The 20,437-nt window shown below is 38.3% G+C and overlaps 1 protein-coding gene across 1 annotated transcript; it reads right to left on the bottom strand.

Annotated features, from left to right (window-relative positions):
* Nucleotides 1-6,780: 6,780 nt before the first annotated feature.
* Nucleotides 6,781-10,342, bottom strand: LOC122663249 (putative disease resistance RPP13-like protein 1). The gene is made up of 2 exons (XM_043858938.1): nucleotides 6,899-10,342; nucleotides 6,781-6,801 (listed from the first exon to the last, which is right to left on the bottom strand). Exons 1-2 carry the CDS (start codon nucleotides 10,226-10,228, stop codon nucleotides 6,781-6,783), a joined length of 3,351 nt encoding a protein of 1,116 aa, XP_043714873.1. The 5' UTR covers nucleotides 10,229-10,342.
* Nucleotides 10,343-20,437: the final 10,095 nt, after the last annotated feature.

Here is a 20,437-nt window from a genome sequence, read left to right as displayed (position 1 = left end):
AAAAAAGGGGGGGAAAAATCCAACCAACTGACAACTGAACTCTTACTCCAAAAATGAATACATTTCGTACAAAGAATGCAAGCTATAGAGACAAAGAAGAGACCTAATTATCCAAGGAACTACGCTCATAACTTGTCAAATGAGTACACCTATACATAACGCAAGATACGAGAGACAGCAAACAATTTATCAATGCAGCATTATGTATCACTAGAATAATGCATTTGTGATGGCTATAGTTTCACCAACTATATAGTAGGATTTGTTACATTGTTGAGGTTTTAATGGTTTCACTCTTAAACTCTAACAAGAGTTTCTAACCCCAAAAAAGGAAGAAGAAGAGAAAAAAAAAAAAAAGACATCCACAGCAACTAGTAATTAGAGCTAGGTAATTTCTAATAATGATTAGAATTCAGAACCAAACAAGATATCAAAAATCTAACATCCTAAACACACTTAGAAACAAATAGAACAAAGATGAAAGTAAAACCTATTCTATTTTCTTTTTCCCCACCTTTGTTTGATCAAAACAAATCCAAATTAGCTCAAATTCTACTGTTTTCACTTTTCACCATCACATCACCAACATAGACACATGTTCATACATATATAAACTACATACACAGAATGAATCGAAGCAAAATGAAGTTATTATTCCTCAAATGTCTGCAACAGCTTTGCTTCAAAAAGCTACTCAAATGGGTTCAACAGCAAGCAGTGGAAGTGGTTCTTTGCTTAGAGGTTTTGGCAGTTCTTCATTAAGTGGTCCTAAATTTGACAGGTGTCACTTGACTGCTAATTTTAGGGCCAATTTTGGAGGTGGTGGGGGTGAAACATTGTCACAGATGGAAAATGAAAATCATCTCCAAGATCTAATGAATTCTCTAGCAAATGGTGGCTCCTCCATTTTTGGAGCTGCTTCACGAGGAATCCCTACCTTTGGAGTGAATTGCAATAGTGGTGGACATGAACAAGAGACCAATTTTGGTGGATTCAATACAAACAGAATGTCATTGGAACAACAACACCATCAGATACCAATTTTGGAAACATGGAAGAACCCAAGTTGCATCAAAATCTTACAATGACACTCCCATTACAGCACACAGAGATAGAGAGAGATAGAGAGAGATTCCTTCATGCACCTTCAAAGGTGGAAAAGAAAAAAAAAAAAAAAGAAATCTTAGGTGGTTTCTTCAGTTTCCTCTTTATAAAAAGAAAGTGTCCTACCTGCTACCTAATAGTAAAGAATATATAAATGGTGAATTTGAATTCTATGGGATTGGGTTGGGTTGACATTCTGTGAAGACACAAAACCACACTTCTCCTATTGTCACACTTCTCCTATTGTCTTTCTATGTTGACTCCTATTCACTAGAATGGCATCTCTCCACTCCACTCCTCTCCTCTCCCCTCCTCCACCTTTAACCATCCTTTTAAGTTTTATAAGTTTTATCCATCTCTTTAACTGCTCTACTTTATATTGATTGCTTGCTGAAATGTCAACATCTTCTCTTGGGGTCTCAATCTTTCTCCTCCTCTCCTTTTTCCTGAATTGACTCAATCATTGACAGAGAAGTTAGTGGAGGTCGATCTGACTCTATCCATAGTCCATACGACCATACCCAGTAGTATTAGTACTGTAGTATGATATATCAACACCTCACAGGCCATAAAACTCTATAAAGCTCCATAAAGCTCATGCCCTCAAAGCGATGCCGCCGACGATCCCATTAGAATTCCAGAAATCAAACCCATCTTTTTTTGTGCTTAAACGAAGCAAAATAATCGAATGAACGAAGACGGAAGAGAGAAGTAGAAAATACTCTCCCCCCTTAAAGATCAAAACCACATGTTCATACATATATAAACATAAGTAAATCCAAAGATAAACACAGAATGAATCGAAGCAGAAACAGAGAGAGCAGGAGAGAAAGGAGAGTTTAAGATTAAAAAAAAAAATTTAAAACAACAGAATTAACTACAAAAACCTAAACAAAAGAATTTGGACAAAAAACTTGAAATACTAACAACAGATCAAACACAAGAACTAACACTTTCTGACGAATCAAAACATGTAAGAAAAAAGGAGAGAAGAAGGGTTCAATGGGATCAAACCTTGTGGGACTTGCGAGAATTGGTGTCGCCTATTCACCGTTGCTCTGTCGTTTGAAAGGGATTTCAGAGAAGTTTGACGGTTGAGGGGAAAAAGATTTGAGAGAACTTTGAGAGAGAGATGGAAAGAGCGGGGGAAACGAAAACGTTTTTGAGATGGAGATGGGAAGCGCGGGGAAGTGAAAAGATTTTGGGGTTTTTTATCGCTGCAAACTATTACTTTATATGGCGTTTATCTATAAACGTCGTTGTATTGTGACATGCAGCGGCATTTCTTTGAAAACGCCGTTACAAAAAAATATTAAACCATTATTAAATAGTAAACTACAATGGCGTTTGTTTAAAAAACCGCCGTGGAAACTAGTTTATTTAACGGTGATTGTGATCAAACGCCGTTATATATGCATATATGACGGCGTTTAAACCCATACGCCGTTATACCTTTATATATGACGGCATTTTTAATAAAATGTCGGTATATCTTCACAGATGACGACCTTTGTAAAATATGCCGCAATAACTCAACCCAAAGTGCCGCCATTGCACCAATTTCTTGTAGTGTATCCAGACTAATAAGGACCAATCCGGATCGGTATCGAACAAGACCGATACCGATTACTAAAAGCTTGATATGCACCCCTTCCCTCAAGGCCCCTCTATCTTAGTCAGGAATTAAAAGATCAAATCCCTTTCTTAGTTGCTACAAGAGTCTCAAAATTTCTGTTTTTTTTTCTTCCTGATTCAAATTTCTAGATTTTAAGCCAATTCTAACTGATTCTGATGGAGGCTGATCCCATGTTCGATTTTCCTATGTACTTGAACCATAGCCGGTTCAGATAGGACACCACAGGGGTTAGAAAAATATGGTGTAGATAAATGGGTCTTTTTCAATTTAGAGGCAGAAAATAAGCTGAAAATTTGGATGTTTCCAAGACATTAGGTATATAAAATAAGGGACTAAGTTTTCCTCCACCCATAGAGGACGGTTCATCAACCATCCTAGGGTTCACAAACCCCTCCTAGGTTTTTTGTATGTTCCAAAATACTGTCTTGATACCCTTTCCTGCCCGCTCCCGTCCTTGCGGTGAATGGGATCCCATTTATAGTGGTTGGAGGGAAACTCAGTCCTAAAATAAGGGTAAAAGATTTGCAAAACCCTAGCTTAATTTTAAAATTGCATGTGGGCACCCCTCATAAGACTCTGATTACTGTAGCACCACCCTTGTAAAATGTCTCATATACCTTCCTTATTTTAAGTATTTTCGTATAATGCCTCTCCTCCAATTCATGAAACTGCACACTGTCCATTTAGCAAACCTCTCGCATAAAATAAGTATCTTTTGATTCAAGACGAGATGGAAAAAGAAATTCTTTTAACCAGAATTTGCAACTGGAAATATTATATGAGGTCCATATAATAATTAAGGGAAACAGAACGCTACCTAGGCACATGAAGTGCGCTGTCCCTACACCCACACACATAGCGTGTAAAATGATTGCCATGCCCTGGGGTTTTCCGCTTTTCCATAGGGCGTGGCACTCATTTTCACACACCATTATGTCTTGGCGCAGGGGTAGAGTACTACACATGCCCAGGCAAGGTTCTTTCTCCCAATTATTAATATATTAACTACCAACAGGATCCAGCCACACACTTAATCATAACTTTAAGGAGCATTACGGATTGCTAGTTAGGCAACTCAAGGTTGGTCCACATGGAATTCATAATTGGTTCCCTTTGTACTTTATTTTCTTCTTTTGCAAATAATACTATCGAGGACACTCTCTATCTGGAATATAGATTATATTGAAAGAGGTACAGTTAAGAATTAATAACGTTGCATAACAATGATTGGCAAAAGAATCATACATATAAAACACAAATTTACGTGGTTCATCCAAGAGGACTACATCCATGGCTAAGCAATAACAGAGCTTCCACTATTCTAATGAATAAATTACAAAACCCAAAATCACACTTTTTTACGAGATAATACCCTATATATAAAGTTTTGATGGTTACAATATAGAGAAACCCTAATCCTCAAGTATAAACAACTCTTCAGTGAACATGATTTCCAATATAGGGGAAGAGTGACTAGTACCATCTGGACTAAACTGAGATCAAGCTTCACCAATGTAAAGCATTTAGTAACTGCTCACAACCAGAGCTTCATTCAGCCAATTTCTAGTCACCGCAAATGCTTTTCTCCATATCGTTTAAGATACCAACTGGGGAAAGTAGATCATTGTCCCCAAAATAAGTAACACAAACTTTTATGCGAGCTGCTAGAGATGGATCCATCCTTGTCCCACAGAAGTAGTCATCAGCGCCGAAGCAGTCTACTATAACACTGCAAATATGGATAAAACACAGAGCCCCATCATAAGGGTGAGGAATAATTTTAAAAAAATTTCAGCACGTGATCAATTGGCACCTTGTGGGCTGGTAAAAGCCCATACTGGCCCGGCCCATCCTACCCATGGTTAGATCATAGATGAGAAGAGTATGGAACGAAAATGGATTTTTGCTCATGAAAAAATGGTGTTTCTATTCGGAATCGGGCCAATTGGCCCAATACATGTCAATAACAGTATTGTTCGGTGGTGACCGATTCCGTAAACTAAATACATGGGAAAAGGGTGAGTATGTAGCCGGAATGCCCACCCTGTGTCTGTCTCTCTTTCACCCCTATGGAAAGGACCAGCTTGCCCATCCCATCCCATCCCACCCTACCTAACCTATTGGTCTAGGCCGCCTGCTTAACTGAAGTGGGCAGTGTGCCCGCCCTCTGCCCTAAATCCATAGTAGTGAGGGGAAGTCATGTTCACATTCACATACGAGAACGGCTCACAACCGTTCAGATGGAATCCACCCTGTAGGACCCACAAGGAGTGGATTTCATCTGAACGGTTATGAGCCATTCGCTTACGTGAACTTGAACTTGAGCCCAACTGGTGAGGGGGTGGGTACCTGCAATTTTAGAAGCAGAGACTCTACGGCTGCTTTTGACGTCTGATCCAACGCAGCTCCTCCTTGCTACCAAGCACAAGAAATCAAAATTAGATTTCTATAAAGAATTCAAAGAACAAGTTTGTAATGTAAAAAAAAAATGATAAATAGACTCCCAATACCAATATGGGCCTCATTCTTATTCCAAGATCTTTGTGGGCTGCCTGAGCCTGCACAAGCCAAGAATGCAATAAACCAGAGATACATAGTATGAAAGTTTAAAGATGAGACAACTCCAATGTATTACATACCTATAGCTCATGTAGTCTCTACTGTACACTGCTGGAATGATATTGTCTTCCAACATATTACTGACTTCCTAGAGATTTAAACCCTAAGAATGAGTGAGATACGAGTCAGGCAAAAATTTCAAAACCAGCTAAACCTACTTGGATGCATTTGTTCATTTAGGGTTCAGGGATTAGGGTTTAGGAATATGGGGTTATGGGTTTCGGTTTATGGTTTATGGTTTACAGTTTTTGGTTTAGTTTCGATTTCGGTTTATGGTTTACGTGTTTTTAGTTTAGTTTAGGTTTTAGGGTTTTAGGGTTCTAAAGTTTGGGGTTTGGTTTTTAGTGTTTAGAATTTTATGAAGGTTTTTAAAAAATAAAATAAAATAAAATTATTCGGGTATTAGGAGTTTAATGTTTAGAGTTTTAAGGTTTAGGGTTTGGGTTTTTAGTATTTAGAGTTTTAGGATTTATTTAGGGCTCGGGTTTAGTTTTTAGGGTCCGAGATTTACTGTTTAATTGGGGGAGGGGGGGAAGAGGAGTGTGTATGCATTTGTTCTTGAGAGAGTGGACAGTTTCACATAGAACATTTGCATATGAGGCCACACTCAACATTTTATTTATAATTAAAAATTAAAATGAGGTCATTATTATTATCATTATTTGTCATTCCTAATTAGAGGGGCCATAGGCCAGTAAGTGATCCAAGAGGTGGGTAGGGTGGGGAGTGTGGCAGGGGTGTGGAGTTGGGACCAAGGAGGGGGCAGTACCAGTCAACACTATAAATACTGTGGATCGAAACCAAAGCCTAGGAGCTTGCTACGACGAAACAGAAGCTATCCAGCTGAGCAACTCAATTGTGCAATTATATTAGAGAGTGAAGAAGAGGAGCATTCCCATCGAGAGTTTCCCAGCCAATCGACCAAACATAGAGGAGAGGGATTTATGTTGGAGTCCATAAGATCAAAAGGGGTTACCACTAGCATGGTAAATTTTGAAGGTTAAAAGGCAAAAATATATTTTTGATCATTTAATAACCTCTGCCTCACATGCATAATCTTGTAAAGAAAGGAGAAAGTTGACAGAAACAAGATACCTTTACGAATTCAGTGCACCCTTCGCTGGCAGCTAATTTAGCTGAAAAAGTACATGTAATTGCTATATCACTTTGGGTCGATTCTTGGGCACGCAAGGATGTGTGTCTGTGGGGTCTGATGCGCATCTCGGCACGCACAGCAGTTCAACGCCATTGAATGCCTCCCTGAGCACTCTGTGGATGTTGGCTGGACTCATAGGAGATCGAGGAGCCAAATCCCATTTCAAGGAGGTGAATTCCGCATCATAATCGCAACAATAATAATAATAATAATAATAATAATCTTCCCTGCATATTTGTTTGCCGGCATTCTTCACTCATGCTCTTCACATCTCTTCATCATTCTCCTATGAAGAATTAAATTAAATTAAATTCACACGTATCATAACATAACATAAATTAAAGATAGAAATCCTAAATTAGTTTCTGATTTAGAAGAAATACCTGACCACTCGATGAGGCCAGGACCAAACGAAACGGATAGTCACTTAATTCCGCTAAGCAAGCATCGAATGCTACTCTATAAGGGATATGACCGACCTTTGACCATTCTTCTCCTTCCTTATTTTTCCACTGTTGTTTTAGCCTTGGACAGTTATAGATTTCCAAATGATGAAGAAGGGTTAGCTCAGAGAGTCCTTCAGGTAGGGATTCAAGACTCGGGCAATCCTTGATGATAAAAGCCTGAAGATTGGTGGGAAATAGGCCCTTTGGAATGGACACAAGAGCAGGACATCCACCAATGGTGAGACTTGAAAGAGAGGTGAGATTATGAAGGCCTAAGGTATGTAAGGGTTCAAGATTCTTACACTCCATAAGAAAATAGCAATTTGAAATCGTCAGTTTTTGGAGATTTTTTAGTCTGTCCAGTAGTCCCAGAGGCAACAAATTCAGCTTCCCACATTCTCGAATCCGCATCTCTCGAATTGCGTTGGGTAACCCCATGTTTGGAAAAGACTCTAAAGCAGGGCAATTTGAGATTTCTAATCTTTCCAGGGACGGGAGACTGTGCAGCCCTTCTGGCAGAGACTTTAGGTTTGGAATGTCACATAGTTGTAATGATTTGAGGGACTCCAAAGTAGGAAGGATGCACATTAATGATTCTGTCATATTAGGACAACACTTGATTTCTAGCTCACGGAGGCAAAGGAATAAGTTATGTACTGGTGCTGGTGGTGGTGATGGGTGGTTAGAATCCGGCAATATTGTTAATTGGTCACAATTGCTCAAATTCAACCTCTCAATTGATGGAAGAAGGCGAGGTAGTCCTTTTAGCTTGGGACAACCGCATATTAATGCCTCACGAAGGCAAGGGAATTGTCCACCTTCTTCTTCTTCAACTATTTCGAGCCACTCCTCCAACTCCGGCATGTTTTCTATAAGTAGTGTCTCCAATGATTGAAATCGCTTTCTAGCTGATGATGAACCATCCTCATTTAACTCACTTTCCACTATTTTTGTAGCATTGCCGTCCACAATCACTAGGTGTTTGAGCAAGGGTAATTTCCAAAGATGAGGTAGGAACTTGCAGTTGTGAAAACCACTGAGAATCACACTCTCTAAATTAAAGAAGGAAGGTTGCCCTATCCAGCTTGGGAATCTTGTACCACCATAATTTTCAACCCATAGCCCTTTAAGATTGGTATGAGGGTGTAGTTGGTCAAGTACATCCTCCTCTACTTTTTCATCTATCCACAAGTTATGAGACCAATCCTCACTTCCATCATCACTATTCTCCTCCTCTACTTTTTCATCTGTACACAAATCATGAGACCAATCTTCACTTCCATCATCATTATTCTCCTCCTCAACGTCTTCTTCTCTCCCCAAATAAGGAAAACTATCCTGGCTTTCATGATCACTATCCTCGGTAACATACTCACTCCAACGCAGCCGTAGCAAAAGCAGGTATGACTTGTTCTTTAAATTGACAACCATGGCTTCTGTCCCACTATTTCCTAGATTTTCCAAATTTGAAATTTCGAGAGTCCCACGGAGTTGGGACAAATCACTCAATTCACTATTATTGTTTGGCCCCATAATGAATGTGGTCAATGTTTGAAGACTAGTTAAGTTACCCACTCTTAATGGCATTTCGTAGGAAGCATACCCTAATGAGGGAAGAAAAAGATGTCGAAGGTTTACGAGGTTTCCCATATCTTTAGGTAACTTTGTAAGTCTCCCACATCCAATTAGGATCAACGTTTGTAGATTGTAAAGACTTGTAATGGAGTCGGGTAACCTCTCAATATCAGAAAATGAGAGATCAATAAGCCTTAGATGTTTCAACTTGCCAATTGAATCAAGCAATTCATAATCACGACACTTTCTAAAACGTAGCACACGTAAGAATTGGAATTGAAATTCCATGGTGGGAAAAAGCTGCTTGATACTCAAATTGTCATTACGGAAATATTCAAGATCTAGAAAGGTTCGCACATTTTTTATGCCCTCAAATTCTGTCGCCTCAACATTAGAATTCATCTCAAGGAAGGACAAGTGACGGGTTGTTGCAAGAACTTTGGATGGCTTATCAGACCCTTCTCTCCTACAGTATATTCCACCCAAAACATATTCTGCTAAATCATGGATGAGATCATGCATCACAAATCCTGATCCTGTGTTATTGCATGACTCAAAAAATGATCTGATGTGAAGTTCTTCAGATAACTTAAAAAAAAACTCCTCAAATGCAACAGGAAAGTTTGGATTTTGAAAAAGGAAAGATTGGTTAGAAGGATGTCGGTTAGATAATTCAAAGAAGGACCTCACAAATAGTTCATCAAAATATCCAGCCCCTATATCTTCTAGTCGTTTCCTTCCTTTTGATCGAACTAGACCTTCCGCCATCCATAATGTGACTAATTCAATCTTGTTAAATACATAGTCTTTGGGAAACAAAGCACAATATGCGAAACATCTCTTCAGAAGTGATGGAAGATGATGGTAGCTCAACATGAGGGATGGAAGGATCTCACTCTCCCTTAAATCCCATATTTCATTCCCCAAAATATCTTCCCACTCACTGTCCTCCATTTTATCTCGCAAGAGGCCGGCAAATGTTTTTACAGCCAAAGGTAAGCCCTTACATTTCTTCACAATTTCTTCACCAAATAATTTCAACTTTCGATCTGCATCAGAGGAATTCCGATCCAAGAAAGCATGCCTTCTAACCAATGCTAGACTATCATCGTTTGATAGACCTTTAAGATCATAATCATGATCGTTCGAATCTGTGCGCACTATTGATGAAACACCTTTGCTCCGTGTTGTAACCAGTATCTTGCTTCCTGGTTTACCAAATGCAAAAACGGTGCTTAACACATCCCATCTCTCGTAGTTCTCACTCCACATGTCATCTAGAACCAATAAGAATCTTTTCTTGCTCAATTCTTCTTTAAGTTTCATCTGTAATTGATCCAATGAATTAGAAAATTGGGATGAACGAGTGACTGACTCTAGAATTTCTTTGGTTAACCTCACCACATCAAAGTCTTCTGATACACAAACCCAAGCTTTGAGACCAAAATGCTTTCCAACTGTCTCATGGTTATAAACAAGTTGAGCAAGGGTCGTTTTACCAACTCCACCCATGCCGACTATGGGCAGCACCGAGAAATTATTATCATTGTTACTGCAAGTTTTGTCTGAAAGCAACCATCCAACAATCTTCCACATATCATCCTCTCTGCCCAACACTTTAGAACTATTCACCAAAGAACTCGTCGGTGGCCTTTCACTGAATACCCTGGGCCTTGAGGACCCAGAAGCCATGCTGGAGTTCAAGCCTAGAGCAACACCACCCTGTGCTACACTTTTTAACCTCTCATTGATGTCCCTTACTTTTGATCCAAATCTCTCATTGATGCCCTTAACCACAGATTCTGTACCAGAGTAAACACTGCTTTCACCTGAAGTGAGAGGAACAGAGTCACATACCTGTTGAGTTTGGTGAGGGTGAGTCTGATATTCATATTCAGATTCCAATCTCATTTTCTTTAACGCCTGCTCCAATCCTCTTACTTCTGATCCAAACGTTCTAGTTCCCTGCAGCATTAGGCGAGGTGTTAAAAAAAAACCTTAGGTTAGGCCCAATGCCTTTAATGCAATCTAAAGTAGTTTCATTAAAGCCCTAAATTAGGGTTTCGTACCTGTTGGGTTTGGTGAGTGGGAGTGTGATATTCAGATTCCAATTTAAGCAGTAGAAGTTGGGTAGCATAGTCATCAAGTATGTCCTCTGCATCATAGAGGAGTTGTTTGAGGTGATCGAGCCATAGTTTCACAGGAACACTGGTGAACTGCTTTACTTCAGCTTCATCAGATAAGACTTGAATCATGGCCGACGTTAACTTTAGTGACTCCAATTCATCCAAGACGATATTCCATCGGAGTAAGAAGTCCATCAACTCAGGAGAGGCAAACCTGTCCAAGGCCACCTGAAGGAAGGCCGATTGTCCCACAGTTGACATCGTTTTTTTTTCTGTTTTTTTTTTTTGCAGAGAGAAAGATGTAAACAAAGAGAGCTCACTCAAAAAAAACTACTGAATCAGAAATGAGAGAGGGAGAAGGTCAGAAGGAGAAGCTGGAGGAGGGAACTCAGGGAAGTGAAGAAACAATTAACGATCTTCGATGCAGGTTCGCTTTCGATATTATGAACGATGGTCCACACGTTTTGTCGGTTAGCCAAAATTTTATTCAAAGTGCGGTTCAGGGGACCTTTAACGGGCGTCATTTACATGACCATTCGATTGCTTTTGAATTTTCTAGTCACTTTTTTTTTCTTTCACAGGTATTTGCTTTGCTTTTGCCTCGCATGGCCGACCCCCCACACATCTGTTTATGATGAAATCACTTTTCTATAGGGGTGCAATTACTATCACTACCTTATACTTAACTTATATTTACAAAACTATCTTACCTTAAATTTCTTTTCTAATACCACCCTGCTTTTAAGCTTTTATATTTCCATCTACCCTCATGTTTGTAAATACTCAGATTGCCCTTCCTTTTCACCTTGTAACCTGCTAATCTATGTAACCTACTATTTCATCTTCTACCTTTTACTTTTTTTTTTTGTCATTAAAATAATAAAAATGAAAGCACCCACTAACTTCTCTCTCCCGTTTTTCACTCCATTCGTTTTTTTTTTCTTTCTCTTTAATTAATTTTTTATTCAACATTTCGTTCTTCTTGTTCTTTTTTTAACAAATCATGGTTCTAAGTATCAGTATCGTATTGCCCGTTTCAGGCAATACATACCGGTTTTGCTAGTCACCGATACCAATAACGTATTGGTAGCACGGTATAAACAAGGGGTAAAATGATCAAAAAATTCAATTTCTAAGGAGATTCAGGGGTAATTTTGCTTGATACAGCCAATCCAAGTTGATACCGTATCGGTATAGTATTGGTTTTGTAGGTTACCGATACTCGTTCCAATACCGTGCACTATAACCATGAAACAGATCAACTCTCTTCAAAAATAATAAAAACTACATTAAATAAAAATAAGAGAGAGAAGAAGTGGGGTGTTTTGAAGAGAGTCGACGCACAATTTTGAAACGGGTATCGGTAACCTGCAACACCGATACGATATCGATATAGTATCGGCCTGGATCAGCTGTATTTGGAAAAATTACCCCTGAATCTCCTTAAAAAATAAGTTTTATGACCATTTTATCCCTTGTACATACCGTGCTATCGATACGGTACCGACATGGTATTGGTATCAGTGACTAGCAAAACAAGTACGTATCGCCCAATACGGGCGACATGATACTGATACTTAGAACCATAATCTGTTCGAATTTCGAAGAAGAATGATGAGGCTGAAATGCTGAATAAAAAATTAATTAAAGAAAAAAATTGAAAAAAATACAAAACAAAAAAAACCGGATGAAGTAAAAAATGGGAGAGAGAAGAAGTGGGTGGGTGCTTTCATGTTTTACTATTTTAATGGCAAAAAAAGTAAAAAGTAGAAGATGAATGGAATGTTAAATAGATTAACAGACTAGTAGGTGAAAAAAAAGGGCAATCTGAGTATTTAAAAATATGAGAGTAGAAGGAGATGTAAAAGTTTAAAAGCAGGGTAGTATTAGAAAAGAAATTTAAGATAGGATAGTTTTAGTAAATATAGGCTCAGTATAGGGTACTGATACTAATTGCCCCTTTTCTATATGGGATAAAGTGGGAAGCTGGGATCCACACGGTTGCTTTTGCATAATTAAAGTTGAGTTCTATTGTTCTTTTCCAATTCATTTCTAACTACGGTCCTTTCGGGTGTGAAAATGGGCTGTGGTTCCCATACACTTATCGTTTCCCAATCATTATATGACACGTACAAAACTGTCAATAATTGCCACGTATAATGATTGTATTAATTAAATAGAAAATAAGGTAAGATAGTTTTAATAAATATAGGCTAAGTGTAGGGTATTGATAGTAATTACACCATGATTTTATCAATGGTTGTTTAAAATAGAATTTTCGTGGTTGGTATTCAACATTGGGTTGTAATTATCAGCAGCAAGGCAAGATTGTTGAATGAAGATGGATCCCACATTATTTGATGAGATGTTACTTTAGGGTCGCACAGTGCATGGTGGAGTGTTCAAGATCTCTCAGTAGATATAAGGGTATTTCGGTAAATTTCTAAGTGTTTCGATTGTAAATGTTGATTGAAACTCAACATCTTATTTACAGATATGCTACAAGGACAAAAGATCCTGACAAAGACAAGTATGGATTAAACATACTTGGACGCCATTGCACACCATGGCCAAGTACGAGTTAGCTTCAATTGACCTCACTCGACCATGGATCTAGATCCTCTACTGTCGACCTGTCCGGCAGAAACCTATTGTCAAGACACAGTAAGGCAAGGAATGATTACCTTACCCCTGCCCGAGCACTTTGCCCGAGTCGGGGTATGGCAGTCATTTACCGTCTTGCTGTGTCTTGACGCGCAATAGGGTTCTACCGGGCAACTCGGTAGTAGAGGATCCAAATTCCTCAAGCATCATGAACTACTATGACCAACACATAGATTGCCCCTGTAAAAGACCACCTTCCACATATCAATCAACCTACTGACTTGGACTATGCCCATGGGAACCCTAGTGAAAGTGCAACATAGCCACAATGACCATCAAAGCTAGTGTTCAGGGGTTTCAAATGGGACAAAGATTTTGTTTTAGGGATGATTCAGGTGGAGAGGGGTGGTTTAGGGGGACTCGGCTCCTCTCCTGCGAGCAACCCGTCCGGTGAGTGACCCGTGAGGCATCCAACGATGGAGCTACTTTGTGTGTGTCAGCATGTGTACCTGGACCCACCTGGACGAGCATCTCAGTTCATGCTGGGCACTCAATGGGTAGGGTACTCACTGGAGTTTAGGGGGTTCCGATCGGATTGTGCTCCTCTCCAAGGAGCCCAGCACCCAGGGACTGCCCAAGGAGCATCCAAGGGCTGGGTAGTGCCGCACATTTCTGCGGCATAGCCCAACAGCTAGATGCTCCCATGGACACTCCTTGGGTGCTGAGCTCCATGAGAAAGGAGTCGGATTCGTTCCGATCGGTCAGGGAGTTCCAAACGGGACAGAAAACTCTCTCATAATGTTTTTCTTATAAGATTTGATTTAGTGTGTGGTGATGTACAATAAATACAATACCCACCCCCATACGTCATTGATGGATCAGATTTGAATGCTTCTATCAACAAGGTGGTCTTCATCCAATTAGAAGTCGTGAAATAGAATCTCCTACATACAATATGCAATTTGACTAGGACAATTAGAACGATTCCTAAAACTTGAGGATGAGTTTTCTTTCACCTGGTGAGTATTTTGCAATCCTAGGCTAAATTTAGGATTTTAATTGTTTCCGATTTATTTTTGTTGATGGATCAGCCAGGCCATGAGTTTATTGTATTTTAGGTTATGTTGGGATGCCAAAAATAAATAAATAAATAAATAAGACAAATCATGACGATGCAATGATTGATTTATATGTCTCTCTCTTCAAATTCAAAATTTTTTGTATTTTTTCTTTCTTTTCTTGCTATCCAAATATAGCCTTAATTAGGGAACTCAATTAGATTAATTGTTGAGGTTGATTAGGATTTTACTCAGGTTTTTATTTTCTTATAAGTATGTAATAAAATAATTAGGGGAAGGTTTTCATAATTAAAGACAAGCGTGAACGAGTTTTGTCCCTGAGCCTAGAAGAGTTTTTGTGGCGTAAAGCCTTGAAGACTTGTATCTACTCCAACTGGGAACAATCCCCCTCCCTTTTTTGTCGTTTCTAGGAATCGGTATCAGATCAGCCAGTTTGCAGCAGTATCGGTGGAGCCTGATACTGATTTATGGTCGATCCCACTTAGATGGATTGGTATGGACAAGAGTAAAAATGTAAAGAATTCTGATTTTTTTTTTTTTTGGAAGAAAATAAGGGTAAATCTGTCCAATGCAAACTAATACGAACCAATCCGGATCGGTATTGAATGAGACCAATACCTATTACTAAAAGCTTGATATGCACCCCCTTCCCTCAAGGGCCCTCTATCCTAGTCAGGAATTAAAAAATCAAATCCCTTTTTTAGTGGCCACAAGAGTCTCAAAATCTCTGTTTTTTTCTTCCTGATTCAAATTTCTAGATTAAAGCCAATTCTAACTGATTCTGATGGAGGCTGATCCCATGTTCAATTTTCCTATATATGTACTTGAACCATGGCCGGTTCAGATAGGACACCACAGTAGCTAGAAAAATATGGTGTAGATAGATGGGTCTTTTTTAAATTAGAGGCAGAAAATATACTGAAAATTTGGATGTTTCCAAGACATTAGCTATATAAAATAAGGGAATAAGTTTTCCTCCACATATATAGGACGGTTCACCAACCATCCTAGGGTTCACAAACCCCTCCTAGGTTTTTTGTATGTTCCAAAATACTTTCCTGATACCCTTTCTTGCCCTTTCCTGCCAGCTGCCGCCCCTGAGGTGAATGGGATCCCATTTATCGTGGATGGAGGGAAACTCGATCCTAAAATAAGGGTAAAAGACTTGCACAATGTCAACTTAATTTTAAAATTGCATGCGGGCGCCCCTGATAAGACTCGGATAAGACTCTGATTATTGTAGCGCCACCCTTGTAAAATGTCTCATATAACCTCTCTATTTGAAGTGTTTTCGCATAATGCCTCTCCTCCAATTCATGAAACTGCACATTGTCCATTCAACAAACTTCTCCCAAAAAATAAGTATCTTTTGATTCAAGACGAGATGTAAAAAAGAAATTCTTTTAACTAGAATTTGCAACTAGAAATATTATATGAGGTCCATAAAATAATTAAGGGAAAGAAAACACTACCTGGGCACATGAAGTGCCCTGTCCCTATACCCCACACACATAGCGTACAAAATGACCGTCATGCCTTGGGGTTTTTTGCTTTGCCATGGGGCGTGTCGGTCATTTCTCACACCACTCTGTCTAGGCACAAGTGTAGAGTACTGCACATGCCCAAGTAGGGTTCTTTTTCCCAATTATTAATATGTTAACTACCATCAGGCTCTAGCCACACGGTTGATCATAACTTTAAGGAGCATTACAGAATGCTAGTTAGGCAACTCAAGGTTAGTCTACATGGAATTCAGAATTGGTTTCCTTTGCACTTTTATTTTCTTCTTTTGAAATAATACTACCAAAGGACACTCTCTATCTGGAATATAGATTATATTGAAAGCGGTACTGTGTTAAGAATTAACAATGTTGTATAACAATGATTGGCAAAAGAATCAGACATAAAACACAAATTTACGTGGTTCATCCAAGATGGACTACATCCACTGCTAAGCAATAACAGAACTTCCACTATTCTAATGAATTAATTACAAAACCCAAAATCACATCTTTTTACGAGACAATACCCTATATATAGAGTTTTGATGGTTACAATATAGAGAAACCCTAATCCTCGAATATAAACAACTCCCGAAAATAAATAACACAAACTTCTATGGGAGCTGCTAGAGATGGATCCATCCTTGTCCCACAGAAGCAGTCATCAGCGCTGAAGCAGACTACTATAACACTGCAAATATGGATAAAACACAGAGCCCCATCATAAGGGGAAGGAATAATTTAAAATTTCACACAATCTAAAGAAATTGGGTCCATAATGTACGGAGGAAAGTGTACAGACCTAGAATGCAATCAACCAGAAATGCATAGTTTGACAGATTAAAGATGAGATAACTCCAATGTATTACGTACCAATAGCTCATGTAGTCTACTGTACACTGCTGGACTGATATTGTCTTCCAATGTATTCTTGACTTCTTGGAGATTTAAACCCTAAGAATGAATGAGATACGAGTCAGGCAAAATCCATGCTGCTCTACATCGTGTTAGATTTGTTTTTACACTTCTTAGCAGTCTTGTTTGTATTGATTACATGGTCTTCTTCTTTCAATTCCCATTTGAGTCTAAAGAGAATTGTTTTCTTCGATTTTGAAATATTATGTTCTGTTCCTATTGTGTTGTTGATCCTGAGTACCTTAATTTGGTCTCCTTTGAAGGAATTTTATGTGCAACTTGATACTGGAAGTCACATATTGTGGGTTGCTTGCAATCGCCCAACATCCAGCAGTCTCAAAAGTAAAATATCTATCTATTTCTCCCTAATTCTTCCATTTTCGGTTAAATATTTTCCACAGATCATGTAGTACCTAATCCAACTTTGAAGCTGAATTCTTGCGCAGTGATACAAGGTCTGGCGCTGGCTAGTGATCTTAGGATCTGTAATTCAGAATTTCATTCTAAAGAAGTTTGAAATTTGATTGTAGAAAGGAAGATAAAAAAGAAAGATCATTCTCTTCTCCCACACTACCAGCCCATGCCTACACACTTGTTCATTTGGATGGGTAAAGAACCATCTTGTTGCAAGCTTGTGTTAAAAATCAGATTTGTCCATTTATTGCTTTCTGGTAACTGGTAACGTGTTTTTTCATGTTTCATTTCTGCCTGAAAAAGGAATCAGGTTGTTGTGGACCCCACTGGATGAGCCTATTAAATTTAAAATCCTAGATTTTCTTATAAATACTAGCCGGAGACAACAATTTGTTTATTCCAAACTTGATATGCAGGGTATTATTGCTTTAAGCAACATTGTGCTTAAACCCAAAACCCTAACAACTGAATTCTGACTTGTAAATGAATGGGTTATGACTCATGATAGTATATTCGAGCTTTTGATGAATTGGGGAATTTGGAACTTAAACTCCTAATAAACAAAACAAAGGGAAAAAAGTATAACTAGTTTCAAGCAGAGGCTAAAACAAATAATAATCTTACCCATAAGAAATAAGCAAATTAATGCAATTCCACTTGTTTATTTTCATTCTTTCTTTCTTTTAATTTCTTTATTTATATGTCAAAATCTCATTCTGGTTTTTTTTTTTTGTGTTTTCTCTTGGGGGGCGCCGGGAGGGGGGCGTTTCTCCCTCTTCTTCAAAATACGGTGTTGTAAGGAAGAAGATTGCTGAGCATTTTATACACAAGGGCAAGACTAGACTGTCTTTACAGAAAAGAAAGATTTACTTAGTGCCATTAACGACGGAGGAAGTGAAGAACAGCTACAAGTACCAGAAACTCTCAGAGACAGAAGAGGAGAAATTGATGATATGAAGAATGGAAAAGAAACAGACAGACATGGCTTCTGGGTTCGCGATCTCTCTCTTTCTCTCTTGATATCTAGAATTATTGGTGATGGGACGATTCAAGCTTTATTTTTTCTTAACTTTAGCAAACAGAGAACAAGAAGGGCCATTAATTTGACACAAGAGAACAAGAAGGCAAGACGACGGGGGGTACTCGATAAAAATAGGGAAGATGATGGAATTATAGTTTTTTAGTTAAATAATTAAGGGGGTAAAAGGGGCATTTCAACTTTGGGTGCTAAATGTGCTTAACGTTAGGGGGAAGGTTGATATTTTGACAAGGTTTAGAGTGTCCGTGATATATTATATACTTACAGGGGGTGTGCGTGAAGTTTTCCCTATTTTTTAAGTCATTCACGTTTTCCATTCTTCTTTAATATATGGCAAGGGTTGGGCAGTGGACACGCCGCCATAGAGCTGAGCATAACGTCATTTCACGAGGGGGAGAAAAGTAAACACATGGCTGGGCTAAGGGTGTCAATTGATCTGATTCCAATTCTTCGGTTCTGTTTTCGTTTGATTTACATTTTGATAAGATGCAAATCAAAATCGAATCGGATAGGAATTAACCAAAGTCAGAATCATTTTGCATTCAGTCTAGTTTTATTGGTTTCTATTTGGTTAGTCTTGCAATTTTAAAAAATGGTTTGGAATTCCAATTTGTAATGTGTTTAATTCTAGTTCACATTCAATTTACATGTGATTTGAAGTACTGGTTTACATTTGGTTTCAGCTTTGTACCCTTTAATTCAGATCAACTCTTTTTACATATAATTTGAGAGTATGAACAAATAAGTTTAGAATAGCTAAAGCTTACAATCTCAATATATATTGTGGATTCTCTTACTTTACATTCTAAAATCATAAAAGGCCACCTTAGAAATAAAATCCCTTAGAAACATGGAATCGGTCATGGCTTGAAGATGAAGTATAGAAAATTGAGTTTATTCAATCCAAGTTTATCGATTTTGATATTCAATATAGACCGTTGGCTTTCCAATGAAAGTCAAAATCAAATTGGAAAAAAAACCTATGAAATCAAAATCAAGACATTTCTCTGTGGCCCATCAATTCAGTTAAATCGTAAACGGTCAGTTCTTATTCCATTTTGATACAATTCCTCACAAGGGGGACTATCAACTAATTCATCACCATCACCAGTAGGATTATCAACTAAAGCAATAAAATAAAGATGTCAAACTTTATTTGGTGATTCTTCCTCAGTAGAATCACTTTCATACTACCCCAGGTGGTAGCCATTTATATATGGTGCCTGGTTCCTCCTATAATTTACTTAATATTTTCTCTTGGATGAACATTCACTAGCCATATGATCTTGCCCATTACAGTGTATATATATATATATATTATTTTTTTTTATTTTTTTTTATTTTTTTTTTGCTAAAGGTCAGCAAGTATTAAATCAAAAAATAAAAAAATATATACAGATTTAACGTCCAGACATCCCCGGATGAAAACAAAAACGAATAACCTTATCAGCCCCACTTCGGCATCAACAGGAACATAAGGAAGAAGCCCCCTTTTTGACTAAATCTTTAGCTAAAAAGTCTGCCGTTGGATTAGCTTCCCTAAAACAAAGCATAATTTTCTATCAAATGGATCCCAAATACTCCCAGAGTATAACCACAACTGAGATGAGTTATCATTATGATTAGTAGAAGGTCCATTCTTGTTCATGTTACCATTATTTCTAAAACTTTTTCTATTAAAGCTCCGGAACTTCCTAGTGAGGTAGGTTTTTTTTTTGTTTGTATGGTTAGGCCCCAAGGAGAGTTGAACTCATGACCTCTTATTTGTGAGGTGTTGGTCCTTGCCAACTAAGCAACCCCCTTGGGGTCCTAGTGAGATAGCTTGCTTCGTCATCATCTAATTTTACCTCCTCATCATATGAAGACGAGCCTTGGAGGCCCATCCCCTTTTTTTTCGGGATTCAAGATCCCCTACAGTCATCTCTTATAGGCGGTGAGAGGTGGTGAGAAATTTTTGTCCAATTAAGCAATTATATACTATTACTCCTATTTTTTATGGATGGCTTTTCCGGTTATAACCAGATCACAATGACACCCTAGAATAAAGAAAAGGCATCTTTTATCATACAATGGGGGACATTTCATTACAAGATGATGTCATTTGGACTCAAAAATGCTGGGATAACCTACCAAAGAGCAGCAATCACAGTACTCCACAACCGCAACTCAACACTGAATTATTATAAATTTCTGAATACCATGGTTAGTTCCTCAGAAGAGAT

The sequence above is a fragment of the Telopea speciosissima genome, chromosome 5 (assembly GCF_018873765.1).
Source record: "Telopea speciosissima isolate NSW1024214 ecotype Mountain lineage chromosome 5, Tspe_v1, whole genome shotgun sequence".
Classification (NCBI taxonomy): domain Eukaryota; kingdom Viridiplantae; phylum Streptophyta; class Magnoliopsida; order Proteales; family Proteaceae; genus Telopea; species Telopea speciosissima.
Note: the sequence above shows the minus strand (reverse complement) of the source record. Positions and strands in the feature narration are given on the sequence as shown.

Excerpts from the sequence above, each read along its gene's own strand:
- LOC122663249 (XM_043858938.1), bottom strand. The coding sequence starts at position 10,228 with ATGGCTTCTGGGTCCTCAAGGCCCAGGGTATTCAGTGAAAGGCCACCG. Across the intron at positions 6,802-6,898 it reads TGGCCTCATCGAGTGGTCAG|GAGAATGATGAAGAGATGTG; the intron begins GTATTTCTTCTA and ends AATTCTTCATAG.